At 36.2% G+C, this 25,226-nt stretch overlaps 1 protein-coding gene across 1 annotated transcript in view; it reads right to left on the bottom strand.

The window, feature by feature from the left end:
• The window catches only part of lpcat3 (lysophosphatidylcholine acyltransferase 3), a 29,770-nt gene that overhangs the window by 2,213 nt on the left and 2,331 nt on the right, over window positions 1–25,226 (bottom strand). The window contains exons 3-12 of the mRNA XM_056269921.1: window positions 22,608–22,714; window positions 21,878–21,971; window positions 21,139–21,173; window positions 19,335–19,516; window positions 18,139–18,247; window positions 13,994–14,080; window positions 12,550–12,716; window positions 12,280–12,427; window positions 835–990; window positions 579–706 (exon numbers count right to left, since the gene is read on the bottom strand). Of these exons, the coding sequence (XP_056125896.1) occupies window positions 587–706; window positions 835–990; window positions 12,280–12,427; window positions 12,550–12,716; window positions 13,994–14,080; window positions 18,139–18,247; window positions 19,335–19,516; window positions 21,139–21,173; window positions 21,878–21,971; window positions 22,608–22,714 (1,205 nt within the window). The 3' untranslated portion in view covers window positions 579–586. The remainder of the gene's footprint in view (window positions 1–578; window positions 707–834; window positions 991–12,279; window positions 12,428–12,549; window positions 12,717–13,993; window positions 14,081–18,138; window positions 18,248–19,334; window positions 19,517–21,138; window positions 21,174–21,877; window positions 21,972–22,607; window positions 22,715–25,226) is intronic.

The following is a 25,226-nucleotide window of genomic DNA, read 5'->3' as shown; positions in this document are numbered from 1 at the left end:
AAGTGACGTACACTACCATTCAAAAGTTTTGGGTCGGAAATTAAACTGGGCATAAAATGTTTATTCAGCAAGGATGTATTAAATTGATCAATAGCAAAAGTAGAAGAGGAAAAGACATTTATAATATTACCAAAAAATATTATTTCAAATATTATTTCAATTACTATTTCAAATAAATGCTGCCCTGTGTATTAATCAATAAATCCTGTAAAAAAAAACAATCATGATTTCCACCAAAATACTAAGCAGCTCAGCTGTTTTCAACCTTGATAATAATAAGAAATGTTTCTTGAGTAGCAAATCAGCATATTAAAATGATTTCTGTGATCGGTCAGACCGGCTCACAAAGGATAGATGTAAATACCATGTAAACAGAACAGCCAAAGAATATCTTTGAGTTTCAAACTGGTAATACAGACATTGTGACGGTGTTCATGCAACTACTAATATGATGTGAAGCACAGGAGACAGCAAACACAGGAAAGAATAGATGTCACACTCACACACACACAAAAAACAGTGAGAACAGACAGGTAGCACAAACAAGAGAGTCTAGAAGAGACAGATGCTAAATTTACCCTTTTAATTAATCCTCCTTTTTCTCACTGCCTTTTTTTCGAGGCACGAACACCTTGCGGAGGTATGGCAGGACGAGAAAGGCAGCGAAGAAAAAGATGTGACCACAGAAATAAATGGAGGAGTAAACCTGGAAAACAAATGCATTCAAAATGTAAATGACAATAGCAAACACTTTGATAAAGGTGGTTAGGAACATGGACATCCAACATCAGATTAATGATGAACAAATCTTGAGCGATGAACAAATCTACACACCTTGAGCCACTTGTCATAAGTGAAGAGACAGAATGGCACCAGAGGGTATCCCATAAATAGCCAGTGAATTAACTGCTGTACTACATATACAAGTGGATACAGATGACTCTGAGCGATGGATGTCAGCAAAGGACTGTCCCGCACCAGTGTTTGAGCCTGCAAAAATATTTACAGAGCAGTTATATTACATTTAGCCTTTGTGTAATGGCATGTGTCGACATATGTGGAAAAAACGCTCAATATTCTACCCAAAATGCTAATGCATTTTTTATAATTTCAAGTTGTTAAAACATTATACATTTAGTATTTAAGCATTAATAAATGCTGTAAAAAACATTGCTTGCTTTGCCTCAATGTAAGTTTCCATATATGAGCCTGTCACTCAGATCCCATAAAAAATAAAGCGAAAGCGCTTCGCTCTGCTCACTCCGCACCGGTGGACACATACCGCAAGTAAACATGCACAATGTTTCAATCTTGCCTAGAGCCATAGTTCCCTGAAAAATATTACATTTCAACTTGTTTTCTTTTTCTCCTGAGAAGGTTAATGATCAAGCTGTACCATCAGCATTCATCAAAAAAATGTGTTTGGCTCAGACAGGAAAATATCAATTGTAAATGTTCCATTGACTTTCATTTAATGATGTCTCACATTTTAAAGTAGGACTACAAGGGCGAAATGCCTCCTCACATACTCACAGCTGTCTTCAACCTGTAAGATTGTGTTGCACAAGAATAGATGGATACTCAAAACAGCTGCAACAGTCTTCTGATCAATTCAGAAATTTGGGGAATCGACTTCGACCTCCTCACCGTTGTTTTCTTTCCCTTTTTTTTAAAATGAAAGATTGGAGGAACCGAATTTCACCATGACCACAGGATATAAAGGTTGTAGAAAGTAGCCTTCTCGTTATATGAAATATTGTTTGTAATATGCAGATACATTTCTATATCGCTGATAGATTCTAAATTATAATTTTGGCTTCCCCTGAAATGGGTCATATAGCCCAGCAGTAAATACGCTCATTCAAGCATGTGCATTTATTGCATAGATGGAACAAGACGTGTCTAAAATGCATGTGCACAGTTCAGTTGAATGATGAAGTTTACTTTAACTGTATGCTTTTGCACAGAATGTGTGAAGTAAACCGTACACTGAAACAACCACAACAACACTGAAATAAAGAGCGTGTGGTATATCTGTCAATTAGATACGCGTGGAAGTTGCATTCAACACTATAGAAACAGAAGAATCTCAGCCAATGATCTATGCTCTCAATCGCTGTGCCCGAAATCGAATACTTCCCTACTATATAGTATGCGAAAAACAGTACGCCAACAGAGTAGTATGTCCGAATATATAGTTTTCAAAGAAACAGTAGGCAAAAAGTCCCCGGATGACCTACTACTACCACCGAGATTCAGAAGTGCGCAAATGGACACTTTACTATCCCATGAGGCCACGGGAGAGGATTTATGAATGGAGGTGAAGGGACGCAACTGATGCTGGTAGGTCACATGATAATGACAACATGGCGGATGTAGTACGGATTACATTCATACTACCCATATTTATACCATCATAGAACGTGCTTTTTTCAATGGTTGCGAATTAAATTCAAATTCAAATGTTGTACCTACTCAGACAGTATGCAATTTCGGACACAGTTAATGATTTTCTTTCAGAATGATCATTGGCTGATAGAAAAAAAAAAACCTAGCATTTTATTTAAATGAAAGTAAAGACCCTCACGTCATGCATCTATTATCTCATAGTTTGAGCGGCACTCAAAACCTACCATTGTGGACAACATAACCCTTTACCACAGAAACCGAAAATTCTCGGGCCAGCAGCATGTGTCCAAATTTCAATCTTAACCGTTCTATTTCATCAGAAACGATCTTAAAACAGGGCTTTAAGTGTAAAATACCAAACTTGTCCAAACAACAAACGGCTGGTAGGGACTGCACGACATTCCTCCCGGGTTAGTGACGTCACTAACTCTAAAATTTAAATAAACCCTGCCCCCGGAACACGATTTATAGATGATCAAGACAGAATATGGTAATGAATGACTAGAAGATAACTACACATAAGCTACATAAATTCATTAACTAACCATTCAGAAATGTCACTTCTTCTTGAGTCTCTCCATCTTTGTCTGAGGCCCCGTCCACACTACTGCGTTTTCGTTTAAAAACGGAGACCTTTTGCTACGTTTGCACCTCCCGTCCACACTAAAACGGCAAAAACGGAGACCCAAAACGGAGAAGTTTAGAAACGCTGCCGACCCGTTTTTCGTTTTGAATCTCCGGAGGGCGTTTTAGTGTAGACGGGTCAAAACGGAGGACTTTAGAAACGTTGACGTAGTAGAGGCTCAGGCTCGGCTCTATGATTGGGTGTCATCATCAGTCATGGCGTATATCTTTGCTAGCAGCTGTTGTACAAGTAAATTCTGCATTTTACAACGCTATAACTGCCTACATGCGCCGGAGTCAAGCTATTATTCGAGTGATCTGTGACAATTCCCATGTGCAGCGGCGGCGTTGACCGTACGGAGCGTCGGTTTGTGGTTAATCCAGAGCATGGTGGGATAATTTTATCAATGAAGTTGTGTTTACACCGGGACGCGCATGCCCAGTGTTGGTGAATGGTCACGTGATCCACGTTTTCAGTCGTTTTAATGTGGACGGAGATCAATTCTAATACGCAGCTAAAACGCTGGTGTGGACGGAGATCGTATTCGTTTTAATTATCCGTTTCTAAACTAAAACGCAGTAGTGTGGATGGGGCCTGACTCCGGTTTGAACATAAAAGGCTAAAAGTTTTTGATATTTTCAGTGCATGTCTGTGTGAGGTAAAAGGACATGAGCTCTTGAAGCTCCGCCTTCTATGCCAGGAGTAGCAGCTCATTTGCATTTAAAGGGACAGACACAAAAACAGTGCGTTTTTGCTCACCCTCAAAAAGTGACAATTTTAACATGCTATAAAACAATATCTGTGGGGTATTTTGAACTAAAACTTCATATACACACGCTGGGGACATCAGAGACTTATTTTACATCTTGTGAAAAGGGCATTATACCACCCCTTTAATGATTAGCTCTGTTGAACTGTAAAGGGATCTTAAAGAGGAGTCCATTCTCTTTGATCGATTCCAATATTTAGAATCGACTCAATTCCCAACGCTTCCGAATCGATTCTTTTTGGATCAATTCCCAGCCCTACTCTAAAGTACCATACTGTCATTGACTGATTGAAACAGATGGTGAGATTCAGCAGTCATCTCAATTAATCTGTACCCTCTTTATACAAACTACCGCTAAAAAGTTTAGGTAAAGTATAAGAAAAAAAGAAGAAAAAAAAGAAATTAGTACTGTTATTCAGCAAGGACACATTAAATTGATCAAACGTGACAGTGAAGACATTAAAGGGTTAGTTCACCCAAAAATGAAAATTCTGTCATTAATTACTCTCCCTCATATCGTTCCAAACCCGTAAGACCTTCGTTTATCCTCCGTAAGACTTGGGTCCTCCTTCCGAGGACATGTCTAAAATTAAAAGGAGATCATGCCTTTTCAGTGGCCGCTCCACAGCTTTGGAACAATCTGCCATCTTACATAAAGACTGCACCTACATACATTGATTTTAAATGGTTGCTTAAAACCCACTTATTTACTGCTGCTTATGGTCATAAGAGGCTGTAATGGTATTGCATTGTTTTGTGCATTGTTTATTTGTGGTATTATGGATACTTGTTTACACTTTGTACAGCACTTTGGCCAACAGCTGTTGTTTTTAAGTGTGCTCTATAAATAAATATGACTGACTGACTGACTAAACAAAAACTTTTATGTTAGATGCGATTAATCGATTTGACAGAACTACTATTTATCATATAATTTTTCAACATTGATAACAATAAAAATTAAAGCTGCAAGCAGCATTTAGCGGTGTTCAAGCATTTAAGGCCTTTAAGACCGTTAAGCACAAAAGCATCAAAAGACATTAAGTTGTATATAGCAAGCATTTAACCACTGAGATCATAGATAGAATAGACCATGTTTTAGCATGATTTACCATGATATACCACATTTCAGTGTGATTTTTCATTATTTACAATGTTCCAGTATGATTTACCATCAATCTAGCATAATTTACCATAGTTTACCATGATATACCAAGTTCTAGTATGATTCGCCATGATTTATCCTGTTCTAGCATGATTTAACACAATTGCACATTTTCTAGTATGATTTAATATGATTCTAGCATGATTTACCATGTTATAGGATGATTTACCATGATATACCACATTCTAGAATGATTTACCGCAGGATTGTAGCATGATTTGCCATGATACACCATGTAATAGTATTGTTTACAATGATTTACCATGTTTCTATTGTGATTTACCATGATGCACCATATTGCTAGCATTAATGTGAAGTGTCAATAAAAATGAAGTGATAAACTTTAACAAAATATGATTGTGTTATAATAGTTAACATGGAAAAACTGGTTTGCTTTAGTGCAGAAAACTGGTGAAAATCAAGTAAGTCAAAATGAAAGTGAGCCAATAAGTGGTCTTCTACTGCCCTCTGCTGGCCACTGTACTTATTAATAAAGTGTTTTCACAAGTGCTTTTGCATTCATATGTAGACATATGCTTACACACACACACACACATGGGATATGTTATTGTGAAAATCTCTTTTAATTGTGTATAAGCATGCATTTCACATATTTCTTTGTGATGTAATAATATAAAACTATATTAAAACTAATAAAAAAATAGCTTAAAGCGTTTGTTTGTTAGCCAATGCTGAAAGCTGATAAAAAAAGATTAAAAATGTCGGTAACACTTTACAATAAGGTTCATTTATTAAACATTATTTAATGTATTAATTAACATGAACTAACCATGAGGAATACATTTGTTACTGTTTTTGTTCATCTTTGTTAACACTAGAACGGCCACGACGGTCATTTTGACTGTTTTAAATTTTATATCTGCAATAACTTTGTTGAAAAAATAAATAAAATCCTGCTGGTAACTGACTTTTCCTAAAAGTGTCTGTATTTTCATTTAAAATGTTTTTAATATAAATTACACATAAGGCAAACAAACAAATGAACATATTTACCTATTTCGGCCATAGACGGTCATATTGACCGCACTGAATTTCGCGGTATTCTTTTGTTACATTTCTCGCGGTTGACCTTTGTCTATTAGGAAATAATCAGAAGATTCAATTGCAAAATGACAGATATGTTTATTGAGAGCTGGTCAGATGCTGGGAGAGTTAAGGTGTGCAAATGTCCGGTATGAAGCCCTTGGCAGCACAGGGACGCTGGAGTGAGTGCTGAACCAGGAGTGCTGAACACGGGATGACACACGGAAAACGGATACAGGCAGGGAACAAACACGCAGGAAAAATCCACAACGATCTGACAAAGGGCCTTTCTCAATCTGTGTTCTTGTCTGTACTTGTGTCCTTGTGTTCTTGTGAAACGTCATCTTTTGTGGCCCAAGTACTGTCCCAATACACAAGTTTGCATTTTGGCAAGAACAGTTAAAAATCCCGGATGTGTTCTTGACACGCCCATTTTACCGAGGATGCATCGGTTGGTAACTTGTGTTGACTTGACGGCAGAAATATCCCAGCATTCAATTCGGCATTCGAGGAAGGAGAGGCAGGTCAATACAGTATTTCGTTTTTCTACAATTACGTACACTATTTCATCACTAAATTCACTTCTGAGAACATTTGATGCGAGAAATCAACTGTGTAGATTTCAAATATTGGCATTTTTACGAAAATGTATGGCTAATCGAAAATGTGCTCAAACGTTTTCGGAAGTGAGAATCTCCATAAGCGCCTGCGGGTGTAACGTTAGCTATCGAGCCAACCGGCCAGTTTGCTCACAGACTCGTTTTTCCCCACAGCCAAGAGACCATTGCAGCCTGGCTGTTATCGTCAATAATTCTCGTTATGTTTGGGTACTGCAGACGGTGTCTGTGCGGGGGTATTATTGCGCAATACCAGCAAGAACACATCGTCTCAAACTGTCAGCAGCGTTCTGTGTGCTCGTTAGCTTGTGAGTTCATTCTTCCAAGAACAACTAGCAAGAGCGTTCTCCCCAAGAACACAAGTCCGTTCTTTGCATTCTTGGTTTTGAGAAACACCCAAAGACTAGGCGAGAACAGTAACACTGAAAAGGGTCGAATCGCTGATCAGTTGCAGCTGGCGCCTTGATCAGAGCGTGCGTGCTGATCAGCTGCATTGATCAGCGACCACGCACACACACACACAACAAGACGAGAAAGGAGACAGCGAATTCATAAACCGTGACATTGTCTCTCTCACTGTCAAAAGAATATCTAAATAAGATACTTTTAGTTGTTATTATCTTGTTCTGAGTTATGTTGAAGGGATATGGAAATATAGCTCTGTTGTGAATAGGCCCTATGCGATAATTACGGGCTACTGATATTATTATTTATAAATGTATAATTAAACTTTTTAAAATGTACAGTTTGGTGTTGTTTTGTTTTTAAAAGATATCCTAATACAACAAATGCATTAATCTCTCAATTGGGTATTTATCATTAAAGATATAGAGTTTGCAATCTAACGGTCAAAATGACCGCTTGTGGCAGTTCTAGTAGTTATGGAATTCTGGCACTTCTAGTGTTAACGTTAGTTAATACAAATCCAGCTGTTCATTGTTAGTTCAGGCAAAGAACGTATATTGACAAGAAGTGAAAGCCAATAGAACGTTCCATTGCAACACAAGCGCCCAGCAGCAGCCCTACGCGTCCGCCATTTTGGGGTGAAAGCGACTCGGCAGTCATATATTATACATATATTTAGTCCAGTGCAGAGGTCATTTTTAGGTTGAAATAATTAGGTGATTATTTTAATTCACAACAGTTAACGTTATATCCGTTAAAAAGAAGTTGCTACTAGGCTTTTCCCCCACATAACTTGAGACAGGGAAGTTCAAGGATTTAATTAATTATATTAATCTCTACATTAAGTTTGACAGGTAAGAAGAATAAAGTGATGTAAGTTCATAAAGTTATAACGTTAGACCGTTTCCCAGGAGGTACACATAACCTTACATACAAAAATAAGTTCAATGAAATAAATGAATTCAGCAAATAAATGTAATTGTACTAAAATGTAAATGTTGGACAATAAATATATAACAGCAATAGAATAGCTTTACAGTAAACTGTTTTTTTTTGCAGTACTATTTTATATTAATGACCGTTAAAGCAAGCCTATGTAAACAAAAAAACACAGATAACGGACACACCAATGCATCATGTTAAGATCATCATGTTTGTAGCACGATCCAGGGGATTAAAACGTACAAAATATATTTCAGGCCTAGTGGAGTTGGTAACTAATAATAGTAGTAAATGTGTAAAGTTGCATAAAAATGCAAGAAAAACTACCTAAAAAACTGTTATCTGTGCTGTTGCCCAGTAACTCCAGTTGGAATTTTCACCCCAAAATGGCGGCCGCGCCACCTAGTGGCTGTTACCAGAAAAGCATCGGAGTTTCGCCTCTTGTTCTTCTATACTCTTTGGTTCAGGTTAGTTCACAGTGCATTAACTAATGTTAACAAGATTTTAATAAAGTATTTGTAAATGTTAAAATTAACATTAACAAAGATTAACAAATGCTGAAGGAGTATTGTTCATTCTTAGTTAATGTTAACTACATTAGTTAACATTAACTAAGAATGAACAATACTCCTTCAGCATTTGTATAATGCTGCTGCTCCATCTATTGGATAACAGTGGTATTACAGACTATATACAGTTGAAATAAATGAATGGAAATTTGGTTTTCACTTATATCTCGGGAACGAGATAATGAAAAAATTATCTAAAGATTGGGGGCGTTCCCGAGCCCCGCGACGATAGATTTGGATCAAGAACCCCGAGAGAACCTTACCATCAAAATTTGAGCGTGCAGCGACTTTCTGTTTTCGAGTTATGAGTGAATTTGTCCTTGGGGGGCGTGGCCCAACGTTATACTTTCGTTTTCAGCCTTCCTGTGACACAATTGTAAATAGTAATAAATAAAATAAATAAATGCAGTCCATAATACTCCAATAGATGAATTTGGACAAAATGTGATTGTAAATGTTGAAATAATGATTTTAGAAATTCTAAATATGAATTATAAAACAATATTAGGGAGTAGTATGATGAAATGACAGCAAGGGGCAGTAAAATACCACTTTGGTATTTTTTTAATAAAAAAATAGCTTTAAGCATTTGTTTGTTAGCCAATGCTGAAAGCTGATTAAAAAAAAGATTAAAAATGTCGGTAACACTTTACAATAAGGTTAATTTATTAAACATTAATGTATTAATTAACATTAACTAACCATGAGCAATACATTTGTTACTGTTTTTGTTCATCTTTGTTAACGTTAGTTAATACAAATCCAGCTGTTCATTGTTAGTTCATGTTAGTTCACAGTGCATTAACTAATGTTAACAAGATTTAAATAAAGTATTTGTAAATGTTGAAATTAACATTAACAAAGATTAACAAATGCTGAAGGAGTATTGTTCATTCTTAGTTAATGTTAACTACATTAGTTAGCATTAACTAAGAATGAACAATACTCCTTCAGCATTTGTATAATACTGCTGCTCCATCTATTGGACAACAGTGGTATTACAGACTATAAACAGTTGTATAAATAAAAACTTTCGTTTTCAGCCTTCCTGTGACACAATTGTAAAGAGTAATAAATAAAATAAATAAATGCAGTCCATAATACTCCAATAGATGCATTTTTACAAAATGTGATAGTAAATGTTAAAATAATGATTTTAGAAAGTCTAAATATGAACTATAACAATATTAGGGAGTAGTATGATGAAAATGACAGCAGGGGGCAGTAAAATATCACTTATTGGCTGTTAGCCATGCTTGACCTTTTTTTAAGAAGCTATGAGCATTCATTGAAAAGATATTGGCTTTCGGTCAAGGCTACATATTGAAGTGACCCTATTATAGTCATCCAAATGTTATACATTACAAGTTATACATTTTCTGATAATTATTGTTCTAGAGAGTACAGAGCAATAGATGAATTTGGACAAAATGTGATTGTAAATGTTAAAATAATGATTTAATAAAGTCTAAATTTCAATTATATATAACAATTTTAGGGAGTAGTATGATGAAATGACAGCAGGGGGCAGTAAAATACCACTTATTGGCTGTTATAGCCATCCAAAATGTTATGGCCATCCAATTTACACTATTACAGCCATTCAAATGAAGAAATTACACCTTTTCTGATAATTATTGATCTAGAGAGTCCAGATAATTGTACTGCACTGGTTTTAAACATTAAGATATGAAAATTTTACGATCATAGATGGAAAAGACCATTTACAGTCAATACAGGCAATTTACCATAGGAAATATATGGTTTTAAAGCTTTTTAACAGTTATAGCGCCACCTATGGTCCGGTCTCCATGAAACTTTGCATGCTTCCTCACCATGGCATGACACATATGCTCATCAATTTTTGTCAAGTTCTGAGTTTTCATTTATGATTTATAGGCTTTTGAGTGTATTTTGACACGCCCCTTTTCTAAATGACCCTGTTACAGTGAACCAAAGGGCAAAGTTCAACTTTTTTTTGATAATTATTGATCTAGAGAGTCCAGAGAATTGTCCTAGACTGGTCTGGTTTTGATCAGGCGAAAAACCAGGGACTAGTTCGCAAAAGTAGGTTTTTAACATATTCGTGAATATTTAATGAACGATTTGATTGACAGCAATGGTTCTAGAGGCAAAGTTGTTCACCATGAGGATATCTATAAAATGATATGCATTTTGGGGGGATGTGTGCAACACCACGTGATTACAGAGCCGTGAAACTCGTTAGCGCCAACTAGTGGCCGATTTCTTTCAAAACTCTTACAGACCTCTTAGGCCATGAGTCGAACATGCCCATCGAGTTTCGTTCCGATTGGCCTCCGTTAACCTCGTCTCATAGGGGCTCAAACTTCATTGGTCAATGGCGGCCATGTTTTTTGAGATACGCCAATGTCCTCATAGACATACATGGGGCCTTGGACCAAGACACTGCATACCAATTTTCAAGTCAATCGGACTAACGGTCAGTCCTTTATATGTTTTTTTCATGTTATAGCGCCACCTAGTGTTCGATCGTCGCGATTTTTTTACTGTGACCTCAGATTGAACTCATGCACAACTGTACCAAGTTTGGTGAACCTACCTAATTTACTTCTGGAGTTATAGTCGTTTTAGTAAAATAGGCTCCTCCCACAACGTTCTTTTTGCGCTCCCTAGCGACCGGAAATCGAAATTTCAACTTTTTTACGATTATAATTTATATTCAGACTCCACAGAACATTTGTGCACTGGTTTGGTTCCGATCGGGCAAAAAATCAGGGACTAGTTCGCAAAAGTCGTTTTTTGACAAAATTCAAAATGGCGGAAAATCTATCATGACGGAAATGAAATCGGAGATATACGTTTTTTAAGTCAGGAGTCCAGCTTTCCAATGATATAAGACACTTGAGCCTACGATTTACGGTCTAGGAGTTATGAGCAGTTTTGCGCAATTGGTTGCTATAGCGCCACCTATGGGCCAATCGGGCTCATAATTTGATAAGCTCTCCTCGATTTTTGTACTACCATCTGACAAAGTTTCAAGTCTCTAGCCCTTACGGTTTGGTCTGCACGATGCGTTTTACGGCAGAAGAATAATAATAATAATAATAATAATAAAAATCCTTACAATTACAATAGGTTTTCAGCACTTCGTGCTTGAACACCTAATAAATGTTTCTTGAGCAGCAGAGTAGAATGATTTCTGAAGATCATGTGACACTGGAGACTGGAGTAATGATGCTGAAAATTCAGCTTTACCATCACAGGAATAAATTACATTTTAAAACATATTAAAATATATTAAATAGTATTAATATTTCACAATATTACTGATTCTCAAATACTGTTTATCAAATAAATACTGCCTTGGTGAGCATAAGAGGAGAGCATGAAGAGCATAAAACACTCTTGAACAGTAGTAGTGTTGTGTGTGTGTGTGTATAATGTATCCTATGTAAGCCATTCAAAATAGATTTAATATTTGATAAGTTAACTGAACTTGTTAACTGATATATCAGGATTCTAGAATGCAGTTATTTTTGCTCCATGACTTATATCGGAGCCAATAATTAAGACAATAATTTCAAATAAATACTCAGTGAGATACTAAACTCAGAAACACTATATCTTCAAAGCTGTAAACTTTCAGATCTGCCTTCTGTTGGCATGAAAGTAAGTGACTCAAAGACTTTAGACATCTAGATTCGAAACAACTTCTCGCCTCATGTCTGGTATAGTAATGTTGCCATGGTTACCTGCTTCTCCACATTGACAATGATGAACTCCACGGAGAAGCAGATGAGGTACCCCGAGTGCAAGCCGTGCCAGACAGCCAGGAATAACAATGTGAACATTTGAGACAACAACTTGTTACCCAAAAACTTCAACCTCTTAAACACATGCCTGTATTGTGGACGAGAAATGGAGAGAAAATGAATTGACGCATAGATTGAAAAGAAAAACAATACAATTTTGAAAGTCACTGATGTGAATAAATGTCAAATACATTTTAAAAAAGCACATACCTGGCCACCCAAGCATTTGTGTTGATGTTGAAGGAATTGATGGTGCCTGTGAAGAGGGGCGTGGTCTCAAATAGCCACACCCTCACATTGGCACAGGCATCCCATTGGGGCTCCCCTTTTTCGTTCTTCCCATTATAGCCCAGCCCGGAGAGTATACACACACCTTCCTAAGAATATAGATACATATATATTTAGGGATGATTATGGCTCTTCCAAGCTATATAATGGCAGTGAATGGCTGTTTCTGTTAAGACCCTTAAAGTGCATCTATCCATCATAAAAGTGCTCCACACGGCTCCGAGGGGTTAATAAAGGCCTTCTGAAGCGAAGCGTTTGTGTAAGAAAAATATTAATATTCATCACGTTACAAAGTAAAATTCTAGCTTCCGGCCAAACGAACATACGCAGTCTGCTTGCGCCTAAAGCGAAACTTATGCAAGTTGTAACGTTGGAAGTAGCGTAGTGCGTCATGGCGTAGCGTTAATATCAGCAGTAAGTCGCATTACTCGCATAAGTTGCACTTTACAGTCAAGTCGAATCTGTATGTTCGTTTGGCCGGAGGCTAGTTATTTTACTTTATAAAGTTTTAAATATGGATATTTTTCTTAAACAAATGCATCGCTTCGCTTCAGAAGGCATTTATTAACCCCTCGGAGCCGTGTGGAGCACTTTTATGATGGATAGACACACTTTTATGTTCAAAACAGAAACGGCCATTCATTGCCATTATTCAGCTTTTATATATATATATAAAAAAAAAATTATATAACTCCGATTGTATTCTTCTGAAAGAAGAATGTCATATACACCTAGGATGACTTGAGGGTGAGTAAATCATGGGCTAATTTTCATTTTTGGTTGAACTATCCCTTTAAGTTACATCTAAAAACTGTATGAATGTCTTTGGATTTGATACAAAATATCAAACTAAGTGGAATTATATATGATGTTGTTTGGTTATAAATCATAAAACAACAGATATGCTGTTCAGAACTGAGACTTTATTTAGGCATTCAGACATTTTAAGTGTGGCCTAAGTCTCAAAAAAAAGAAAAAGAAAAAAAGTAAAATACAATAACAATTGGCCCACTGAATGTCAATGAATCCTTTCCAAACATCAAGAAAACAATTAAAACAATGCAAGCACAGCTACAACTCACAATCTACAGAAAGTTTTAAGCCTGAAAACCTGTTTAGCATCCTCTCAACCTGATCAGGTGTGGCTTGTACTTCTAGTCTGGCGAACCCTTACGGAGGTTCAGTTTCACATTCTCAGCTAGAAAAAGAAAGCCACGTCTTGTATGTAATTGACTTTTTACACAGCTAACACCTCACTAAGAAGAGAGTAAAGATTCATTGACAGGGTGCACAGCATGAAATGTAATGACTCTCAATTACCACAAGTGTGCTCTTAATGGGGATTGTGTTTGTGCCGTTTACTCACCGTGATCAGCCAGCAGCTGATGTACTTATACAGGTTTACTTTCACCCACACTAGGATGTACACACACTTGTACCAGAACGGATGTGCCTGAATCACAGATAAGAAGAAATGAATCACTTCTGATGCATTATGAAAAATCTTTCTTTTTAAACATGATTTAGCCTTATAAAACCATTTTCAAAAATAGTATGTTTTCATTTTATTTTGCCTCCCGTACAGCAATCAAAGGATTACTGTCTTTCTGCAGAAAGAGGTTCAAATGATAAATGAATAGGGATGTAAAGACTTTTCATACTTGTTTTTCATTCAAACTAACGGTAACACTTTAATAAGGTCTCATTTGTTAACATTAATGTATTAACTATCATAAACTAACATTGAGCATTACAGTATGTATTAATCTTTGTTAATGTTAGTTAAAATAGATTTGTTAATTTTTGTATAAAGACCAATTATTCCGTTTAAGAATAGTGTGATATTACTGTATAAAGTAATTGTATGTAATTATTCAAAATTTGAAAACATAATAAAAAAAAAAATGCAATTAAATTAAATAATATTCTCATTGTTCTAAAACCAAAATAAATTATTAAAATATTGTTTGCAAGATATTTACCTTGTATTAAATAAACAGAAGTTTATTTAAGTATTTGAGCAATGTTAAATCAATCAATGTTTTGTTTTAGGTTTAGGTTAGTTTAACTCACTATGTTACAAACAATAATGATAATATTTATAGAAAATACAGATATGACTCTTTGTCCAATAAAATTGTATTGTATAGTTTGTAAAATATGCAAAAATACAGCACACAACGAAAGTATAGTGTGTAACAATATGATTGTGGTGCTTGTTGTCATGTTGTACTTTAAAGGGATAGTTCACCCAAAAATGAAAATTCTGTCATCATTTACTTACCCTCAAGTTGTTCCAAACGTAAATTAATTTCTTTCTTATGCTTAACACAAAAGAAGATATTTTGAAGAATGTCAGTAACCAAACAGTTGATGGGCCTCAATGATTTCCATAATATTTTTATTCCATTCTATGGCCCATCAACTGTTTGATTACCGACATTCTTCAAAACATCTTCTTTTGTGTTCAGCAGAAGAAAGAAACTCACACAGGTTTGAAACGACTTGAGGGTGAGTAAAGGATGACAGAATTTAAATTTTTGGGTGAACTATCCCTTTAACACGCAATGTTTGAAGTAAACGCAATTGTTGTTTGTAAAGCGCTCCCACACCTGATTACATCAAGACTACTTTACTTTTACAGGGCAAGAATACACAAGCCATGCGCTCTATACGCATGTAACATGCAGTGCAAGCTACAGCTTTAGCTCACTGCTTGAATGATTCCTCCATTCGTTTGTGCTAAAATGTATTAATTGAAATTTGATAAGCTAAACTGATTTTATTAATATAACAGAGTCTTGGTTATGATAACACCCCTAACAATGAATCTTTTCACTGTTTGTGTGAACTCTTTTTAACTTGCTCCTCTGCATTTTAACCTCAGTCAAAATGCAGTTATTTGGCTCGCAGCAACCGTTTTTCATTTCCAAAATACACTTACCTAAAGGATTATTAGGAACACCATACTAATACTGTGTTTGACCCCCTTTCGCCTTCAGAACTGCCTTAATTCTATGTGGCATTGATTCAACAAGGTGCTGAAAGCATTCTTTAGAAATGTTGGCCCATATTGATAGGATAGCATCTTGCAGTTGATGGAGATTTGTGGGATGCACATCCAGGGCACGAAGCTCCCGTTCCACCACATCCCAAAGATGCTCTATTGGGTTGAGATCTGGTGACTGTGGGGGCCATTTTAGTACAGTGAACTCATTGTCATGTTCAAGAAACCAAGTTGAAATGATTCGAGCTTTGTGACATGGTGCATTATCCTGCTGGAAGTAGCCATCAGAGGATGGGTACATGCATGGGCGTCGGAAGCAAAAAAAAAGTGGGTGGGTCCTCCCCCAGAAAATGTTACTGGAGTAAATGCCATTTCATGTATACTGGTGCCCAGTGGTTAAAGTGGGATTTGGCAGGTGGGGGAACACTCAAATTTTGTGTAGGTGCAACAGGGAAAAATGACTCACCGTGGGACAACATATTGAGTATCGTGGTATAGCAATACTTTTTGGGTCAAGAGCGTTGCTGTGGCACCAAGTATCACTTATTTACTTGATATTTTAATGGTTTTATTTTGGCCCATCTACACTGATATGATGACGATACTATGTTAAAATTGCTTAACACTGGGACAAAAATTGAGCCCTGGCACTGTAGCCACGCCAGCCCACATTATCATCCCCAGCCCCACCCACACCCACAGACATGTGCATTAAAATGTGAGGTATTTAGGGGGGTTGGGGGGGCATGCTCCCCCGAGAATTTTTTTATTTCTCTGACCTACATATGTGCAATTTAAGACTTTTGAAGGCCTTAGATTATTTTGTCAATACCTGCTCTCTCCTCCTCTACATCTTTCTTTTTCTCTCAGTCTCCTTATCCTGCCCTATTTCTTCCCCTCCTAAAGCTGAACTTTGACTGATAGTCTTTTCATTTTCGTCTGTGTCAGTGAAGAAAGTAAACATAGGCTTAACTGATAATTATATGTTTTATGAATCATTATCTTAAACAAGTTAATTTACTCAAGGCTACCAGGTCAGTATTGCCACCTTCTACAAGCTTTGGAATTTGATAAGTAATTTTAAATAATACAAATTATAGGCTACGTTTAACGCAGTTGGTGGAATTGGCAGACGTTCCCTCATCATGCGCTGTGCAAACGCGTCAAAGCATTCTCAGGTATAAATATGCAGCATTAATGCACGTAGGTGATTTTGAACGAATATTTAATGTCGATATACAATGGTTACATAATGTTAAAACTAATCCTGCTATTGATCTCTTTGTAAGACCCTATAGAACAGTGGCTAGGGAAAACAAATGTCGGGCGAAATATATCGAATCTAAAACTAACTTTACCGCGCTCAATCACCCTGAGTGCATTTCACGCATTTGCAATCGCTCGCATTCAGCGGGGAGGAAGGGAGGTTGGTCGGTCGGTCGGCCCATATCGGGACCAGCGAGATTCATTGAGATTAATGAATCTATTTATTTATTCATTTATCTGAGGTGCCGGAACTCAGTTCCGGCCCACTTTAACCCCTGCTGGTGCATTTTAATGCACAGCTATCCGTGGATTATCCCGCTGATACCATGGTCATTTGCCATTATTGATTATTATTGGTCATTACATGCAACGCATATTTGACTGGAAGGGTACAACGGGCGGCTATTTTCGTCAGTTGCGGCTCGTTGACATATAATGATCCAGCAGAAATGGAGTTAAATTGACTAGGGCTTTTCTCAAGTGGAATGGATTTGACTGACGGCGCTCTGAAAAGCGAACAGACATATGCGCTGAAGAGATGGTAAAAGTGAGTGGGTCCAATATCATTGGTCTTAAAAAGTGGGTGGGTCTTGTCCCACTCATATACAATGGTTCCGACGCCCATGGGTACATGGTGGCCATAAAGGGATGGACATGGTCAGAAACAATCCTCAGGTAGGCCGTGGCATTTAAATGATGCCCAATTGGCACTAAGGGGCCTAAAGTGTGCCAAGAAAACATCCCCCACACCATTACACCACCACCACCAGCCTGCACAGTGGTAACAAGGCATGATGGATCCATGTTCTCATTCTGTTTACGCCAAATTCTGACTCTACCATCTGAATGTCTCAACAGAAATCGAGACTCATCAGACCAGGCAACATTTATCCAGTCTTCAACTCTCCAATTTTGGTGAGCTCTTGCAAATTGTAATTAATTGTCTTGACCAGGACCACACCCCTAAATGCATTGAAGCAACTGCCATGTGATTGGTTGATTAGATAATTGCATTAATGAGAAATTGAACAGGTGTTCCTAATAATCCTTTAGGTGAGTGTATATATAAATAGCCACCAAGACTATACCTGACAGACTTAAAGAGTGCTCTCATTCAGACTGTGAGCTTTCTGTGGCATCAGCGCCACATTGAAAAGATCACAGAACTAAAAACAACTGAACTTTAAATACTAAACATTCATTTTGTGACTGTGTATGTTCAGTCACAATCCACTTACCCCAAACTCATCTGTTAAGTAGTAGCTAGCTGGGTAGACCGGCCCGCCCATCGCAAAGATAGATAGGGTGATCAGACCTAAACCGAATCGCTTCATTGCTGGAACCACACTGCAAGAGGAAGAAATGTTTGTTCGATTAAATAGTTCATTAACAGAGGACTATAATAAGCATTATAATGGGTCAGTACTAGATAAGTTGTGGTCAAAAGCAGTGCTGCCTAAAATGCATATCATTCATTTTCAATTTCCAGCTAAAGCGACAATTGGAGTCATGATATGGGTGAGCCCAGCAATTCGACAAAGTTGAGAAAAACTTAACTTTATACAAACGAGTAGAGACACCATGTGACAATGGGAGTACTGTGCTATTTTTCAGTATAAAGTTATTGTGAAGGGTTTTGCTGTTCTATATTATTTGTCTCAGGGATATAATAAAAAAAATTATGTGTGGAAAAGCATGTCACAATCTGTCTGCATTCTGATTGACTTTTCATGCATTGGTAATCATTTATCTTCTCTTTATGGTATGATGTAATGCAATTCATATACAAACAACAAAACACAGAATGTTCATTTTTAACAGTGATAAAACTGATTTCTTGTCAAAATGGATTGATATCTTATTTTTACCAGTAATATGTCTTATTTGTAATTAAATTTCCAGTAACACTTTAGTTTAGGGTCCAATTCTCACTATATAAACTAGTTGCTTATTAGCATGCATATTACTAGGATATTGGCTTTTTATTAGTACTTATAATGTACATATTAATCCTAGCCAATACCTAAACTCAACAACTGCCTTGCTAACTATTAATAAGCAGTAATTAGGAGTTTATTGAGATAAAAGTGAGAGTAAATAGTGAGAATTGGACCCTAAGCTAAAGTGTGACCAAATTTTCTAACTAGGGCCTGTTGTACAGCAATCCAATAGCATTAGATCATCCAGTGTCTACATGAATGCATATAGCTTAAAGGTTTACAACAAACACAAAGATTAGGCATGTCGCAAGAGTGAGTTACTAAGACTTGTTCATTATCACTTTGTCCTTGAGCAAGTGAAAGAAGTCAATGTCCTTGTAATGGACAAATGAATCCTGCAAATCACTTTGGCTGTTTATAGAAAGTAAAATCATTGGTTTGACAGACTTTAGCTAAGCTAGTATTGTTGTGCTTGTGAAATTTTGCGCACTTACCTATTGGGTGGTTGTCCGGGGACATCGGACATCTCTCGAGACACCAGCATCTGGTAGTTTCGCAGTGTGAACTGAGGCCCTACCAGAAAGCCTCCATAGAAGTATGAGAAACCGAAGATCTCCAACAGAGACGGCGTAGAGCTGAGGGCAGACTTCTTCTGTTCTGCGCTTATCTGAGATTGCTACATAAAAGAAAATGAGTAAATGAATTAAAAGAGAGGAACTGGGAAATAGGAACTGGCCACAGAAGATAAATTGCTAAAATTATTGAAATCTTTAAAGATAACAGATATACACTACCACTTAAAGGTTTTGGGTCTGTAAGATTTTTTGAAGAGTCTCTTATAGTAATCAAGACCGCGTTTATTTGATCAAAAATACAGAATAAACAGTAATATTGTTAAGTATTATTACCATTTAAAATAACGGGTTTCTAATGTAATATATTTAAAAATGTAATGTATTACTGTGATGACAAATTTGAATTTTCAGCATCATTACTCCAGACTTCACAATGTCACATGATCCTTCAGAAATCATTTTAATATGTTGATTTGGTGCTCAAAAAACAGTTCTTATTATGTTGAAAACAGACTTCTTCTTTGTTTAGGAAAAGGTGATGCAATTTTCAGGATTCTTTGATGAATAGAAAGCTCAAAAGAACAGTAAAGACATTTATAAAGTTACAAAAGATTTCTGTTACTTTTGATCAATTGAATGCATCTTTGCTAAATTATTCCTATTTCTTTATAGGAAATAGGAATAATTATTATTATTCCTATTTCTTTTGATTTTTCTATGTAAAGCACCTTGAATTACCATTGTGTATGAAATGTGCTATATAAATAAACTTGCCTTGCCTTGCCTTGCCTTGCCTTGCCTAAATATAAAATAATTCATTTCTTTCCGACCAAAACTTTTGAACAGTAGTGTAATTAAGACTCTTGTTTTGAATGCACTATAGTCATGCCAGTGAACAAAGAAAAGTGTATGTACCCATTTACACCTGGTACCGAGATCCATCTCAAGTGGATAGTATTTAATACAGGGTCAAAAACATTTAGTAATTTTTTTCACTTAAACCACATTCTGAGGGTGAAACATCACATTTGTGACTTGATTTAAATGACAAACATACAGTATTTGAGAGAATAATTGATGTAATGTGAAGTGATGTGACAGCTGGTCAAAGGAGACGCATGATATCAGGTGTAAACAGCGATCTGTTTGTCTGACTGATCAAATCACCTGAGATGGATGTTAATACCAGGTGTAAACGGTCTATTTTCGGTCATAAGGTAATCTTTACACCCTCAATAAAACATTGCTTTAAGAGGAGTAAGAATTTTCTTTCTAGGGTGGCTAGTTATTGACACAGAGGGAGAGATCAATAGATATAACCTTTCACACAATCACATGAAGATGCCAACTGTGTCAAGCCACGGCTACGATTAATATTTAGACAGAGGCGTTTAATATGAGCCAAAGATGAGATCACTGCAGTATAGAGCTAAAAGATTACACAATTACATATTAGGGAACTTCACTACATTTCACCTTGCCAGGAATCATTACACTGATCCATAATGGCCATTTAGCAGAACGTCTGCTACACAACTGAAGAAGATACTTTGTGGTTCCTCATCAGTTCCTTGTGCTCAAATCATGCATAAAAATACAAAGAGTGATGCAGGAAGAGGAAAAGCAGTGAGATAATGATAAGAGGATGAAAGGTGAACAAACTGAGCAAAGGAAGACAGAAATGGTGGAAGATAATAGCAGCAGCTCATAAAGTCAAACTCACTTCTTTTCCACCGTCATAGTAATCAAGCGCTAAACCTGCAATGAGAAAATGAATCATCATCAGTACTAACATGACATGAGCACTAGCTCTGGATGAGCTCATGATCTCATATAACAACATTTTTACAGACAATACGTCTTTTATATAGTGGAAATTTTCAAAATAGTGATAAAGTATAAAATAAATAGTAATAACAATGGTAATTACAATAGTACACTTTTTTTAAAGTAAAAAATACCCTGGTTTTGCAGACATGGTAATAACATACCTAGGTACATCTACAGTAGGGATTTACAACACATACCATATCCGTTTTCTATCAGTATGATGGATATTTATTGTGCATGTTAATTTCCTCTATTTTTATGTTTACATTACCTTGCACTTTTTAAAAACACTAATAATTGAATAACACAGTAAAACATTTACATACTGTATATTATAATAATGTGATTCCTAAATTCACTTGTAGGATTTAACATCATTTCAACATCTTCCACTTATCAGTCATCAACAACAACATAAAAAGAATTGTGTGTATATATATATATATATATATATATATATACACACACACACACATTTCAACCATTACTGTACTATGGTATTTTGTAACTATAGGTTAATTTACCTTGTAATTGCCTTGTGATAAATAGTTTAACAGAATTCAGTTGTAAATATATAAAGTCAGGGAAATAATAGGTAAGGAAGAGATGGTAATTAAAAGCAGGCGTCATACCGATGAGTTTGAGTGTGAGGACACAGTGAGGCATGGTCCATTTGATATCATACTCGTCTGTAGCTGTGTAGTAATAACCCATCAACAGATATATCTGCCACACAAAAAGAGACAGTGTACAGCCTCAGGTTCTGTTGACATTGACTTTACTGTTTTTATGTCTGGGGTTAAAGAGATCCTAAAGATGTGTTAACTTTACAAATTTACAAATACTTAATTTCCCTTCACATTCTTTTAAGTTCCTCTGGTCTCATTAATAAAAGATTTTCGCATTTCGCTCTATTTTACCACAACAGATAAGCATTTTTCAGAAATATGACTGGTAGACATTCCAGAAACCACTTTAAAAAACAGAAAACTGGCAGGAGTCTATCTCTCGCAGTGTGTACACCAGGCAGAAAATCTCATCATGTGAATTTAATCCTGTTTTTTTAACTGGGGTCTGTGTGACCCTGACATAAAATATAACATGACATGCTTCAGCCATCCTCCATGACAAATAAGTTCATAAGTGTAAGAAAAGTCATGACGTATCAGTCTGGTACTTCAATGTTAAGCATGCAATGCAGAGCAATGTTAAGCACTTTCCCAACTATTAAAATAAGCATTAAATACATGATCCAATATGGTAGTGATAAGCTTACAGAAGTTCATGCACAAGATCACGTCAAGAGCACATGAACTGATAAAGAGATAAAGAAAAGTGAATGTGTGTGCGTGTGTTTCTCACCATCTGAAATATAAAGCTACTCAGAACGCATGTGACTGTCCTTCCCATCAGCCTCAGCATCAAGAACTGAATGATTACACATAAGAAGGAGTGACCGACCTGATACCCTGAGAGAAGGACATGGAGAGATGAGTTATTGCATTCCAGCAGAACCAGACCATCACAAAACTATATAACAGTTTATCTACAATATGAAGATTTTTAATAGAAAAGAAGATACTTCAGCCAAAATGCCAATTGTGTCATCATTTACTCACCCTTGTGTCATTTTCTTTCTTCTGTGGAGCACAAAAGGAGAATTTTTTCGTAATTGAATGAGTAATATTTTTGACGGTCTCTCTTTTCCATATCATGACAACAAATGAGTACTGGGTATGTCAAGCTCCAAAATAACAAAAACACCATTAAAAGTATCATAAAAGTGATCTATATATTAAGCCTATAAAAGTGAGCTATATTCTAAGCCTTCTGAAGAAATACATCAGCTTTGGAACGGACCAGAATTTTAAACTTATTCACTGCCAAATCAAATATGCCATAAATAAGACTTGCGCATGAGAACCAACGGAGTATGATGTACCATTTTTGAAGTCTGTATGACTTTTTTGTACATTTGTAAAGCTTCATTGAAAGGTGGAAGGGAAAAACAACTAAATTTTTGTATGACTTTAGAAGGGTTGAAATATGGTGCACAAGTAGTATGGACTATATGATAATTCATACTTTTGTGGTGCATTTCTTTGACATTTTGGAGCCTGTCAGATCCTGTTCCCATTCATATTCATTATACGGAAAAAAAGTGGCTGGGATATTCTTCAAAAATTCTTCTTTTGTGATCTACGGGAGAAAAGTCAAGTGGGTTTGAAACAACATAAGGGTGAGTAAATGATAATGAGAACAAGAATGTTGCTTTTTGGGCAAACTATCCCTTGAAAAAAATAACAGAAACAGAGGAAAAAGTTAGAGAAAGACAGATTTCAGACTCAATGACAAACAAAAGTAGAATGTCACAGATAATGATAAAGAGAGACAGACCTGCTGTTAGATCCAAATGCAGCACAAAAGAAATCAAATACACAGAATACAAGCACAAGTTAATTTCCCAACACAACACTCTGTTTTCATTAGCTTGCTTTTCAACCTGCCACTCATATTCTCATTAACCACACTCTCTCCACCAGGGGTTATTGCCATGGTAACAAAACCTCATGTCTCTCTGTCACAATCTTCTTTAAAGCCACAGTCACCAGGAAATCCTGACCACAGACTGCAGAGCAGTTAGTCAGGATACCTTTCATTTTCCCTCCATTATTCTCAAGGACACTAAATGGTAAATAACTTTACAGAGAACAACCTCAAGAGGAAATCGGACAGGGGCCGAAAGTAAATAATTAAGCACTTTCACTGGACAACTAACAAGTTATCATGAAAAATAAAAACCTTAATGCTCTGTGTTTATTAACTTTATGATAATAAGAAACAGGGCTTGGCATTAACTTTTTTGCTCACCAGCCACAGTGACTAGTGGTTTTCCAAAGTTATCAGCCACTCAGTATTTTCAGTGGCCACAATTTTGACATAGATTTCATGGGGAAAACTGCCATATAGATATTTTTTTATATTTTCTCATAATTTGAGACGGAGCCATTCTACTGTTAGCCTATACATGCGTGTTTACGTTCACTTAAAACACAACGGACTGTGTTTATGTGAATACTCGCCAAGACCGGTATTTTGACCTTTTTTTGTGTGTATTTGACTGTTTAATGGCAATAAGCAGCGAAAACTAACTAAATTTAGTACTGAGAGGCAGCTTTATACGTGCGCACTTTGGTTGTGAGCACAAAATCTGCGGGAATACGTAAAATGATGTGCAATACGTGCAAACCCACACGGAAATTCAAGCCCTGTAACACCAACAATATTCATCCAGAGCAAATGAAACGAGTGAATGAGGGGAAACGGGTTTGTATTATTTCAGATGCCTTTTTAAAAGACTACAATTGAAAAATTGATATATTATATATAAAAATTCAACCCGAGTGACTGCGTTATATGCCACTGCTGAAATCCACCCGCATTTGGCAAGTGTTAATGTCAAGCCCTGATGAGAAACATACACTACCATTTAAAAATCTGGGATCAGTCTTTTTTTTTTAAAGAAATGAAAACTTTTGTTTATCAAGGACATATTAAATTGATCAAAAGTATAAGTAAAGACTTTGTTACAAAAGATTTATTTTGAACTTTGTATTCAACAGAAATATTAAGCAGCACAACTGTTTTTAGCACTGATAATAAAAGGAAATGTTTCTTAAGCAGCAAATCAGCGTATTAGAATGATTTCTGAAGGATCATGTGACACTGAAGACTGGAGTAATGATGCTGAAAATTCAGCTTTGCGATCACAGCTATACATTAGATTTTAACAAATATTCAAATAGAAAACAATCATTTTAAATTGTATGATATTTCACAATATTACTGTTTTTACTGTATTTTAGATCAAATAATGCAACCTTGGTGAACAGAAGAGACTTCTTTCAGAAACATAAAAAAAAAATCGTACCAACCCCAAACTTTTAAACGGTAGTGTAGTATTTTTAGAGCAACTGTTTT

Source organism: Rhinichthys klamathensis, unplaced genomic scaffold, assembly GCF_029890125.1.
Source record: "Rhinichthys klamathensis goyatoka isolate OS25496 unplaced genomic scaffold, OSU_Roscu_1.1 h1tg000295l_1, whole genome shotgun sequence".
Classification (NCBI taxonomy): domain Eukaryota; kingdom Metazoa; phylum Chordata; class Actinopteri; order Cypriniformes; family Leuciscidae; genus Rhinichthys; species Rhinichthys klamathensis.
This window is presented reverse-complemented; position numbering and strand designations above follow the sequence as displayed.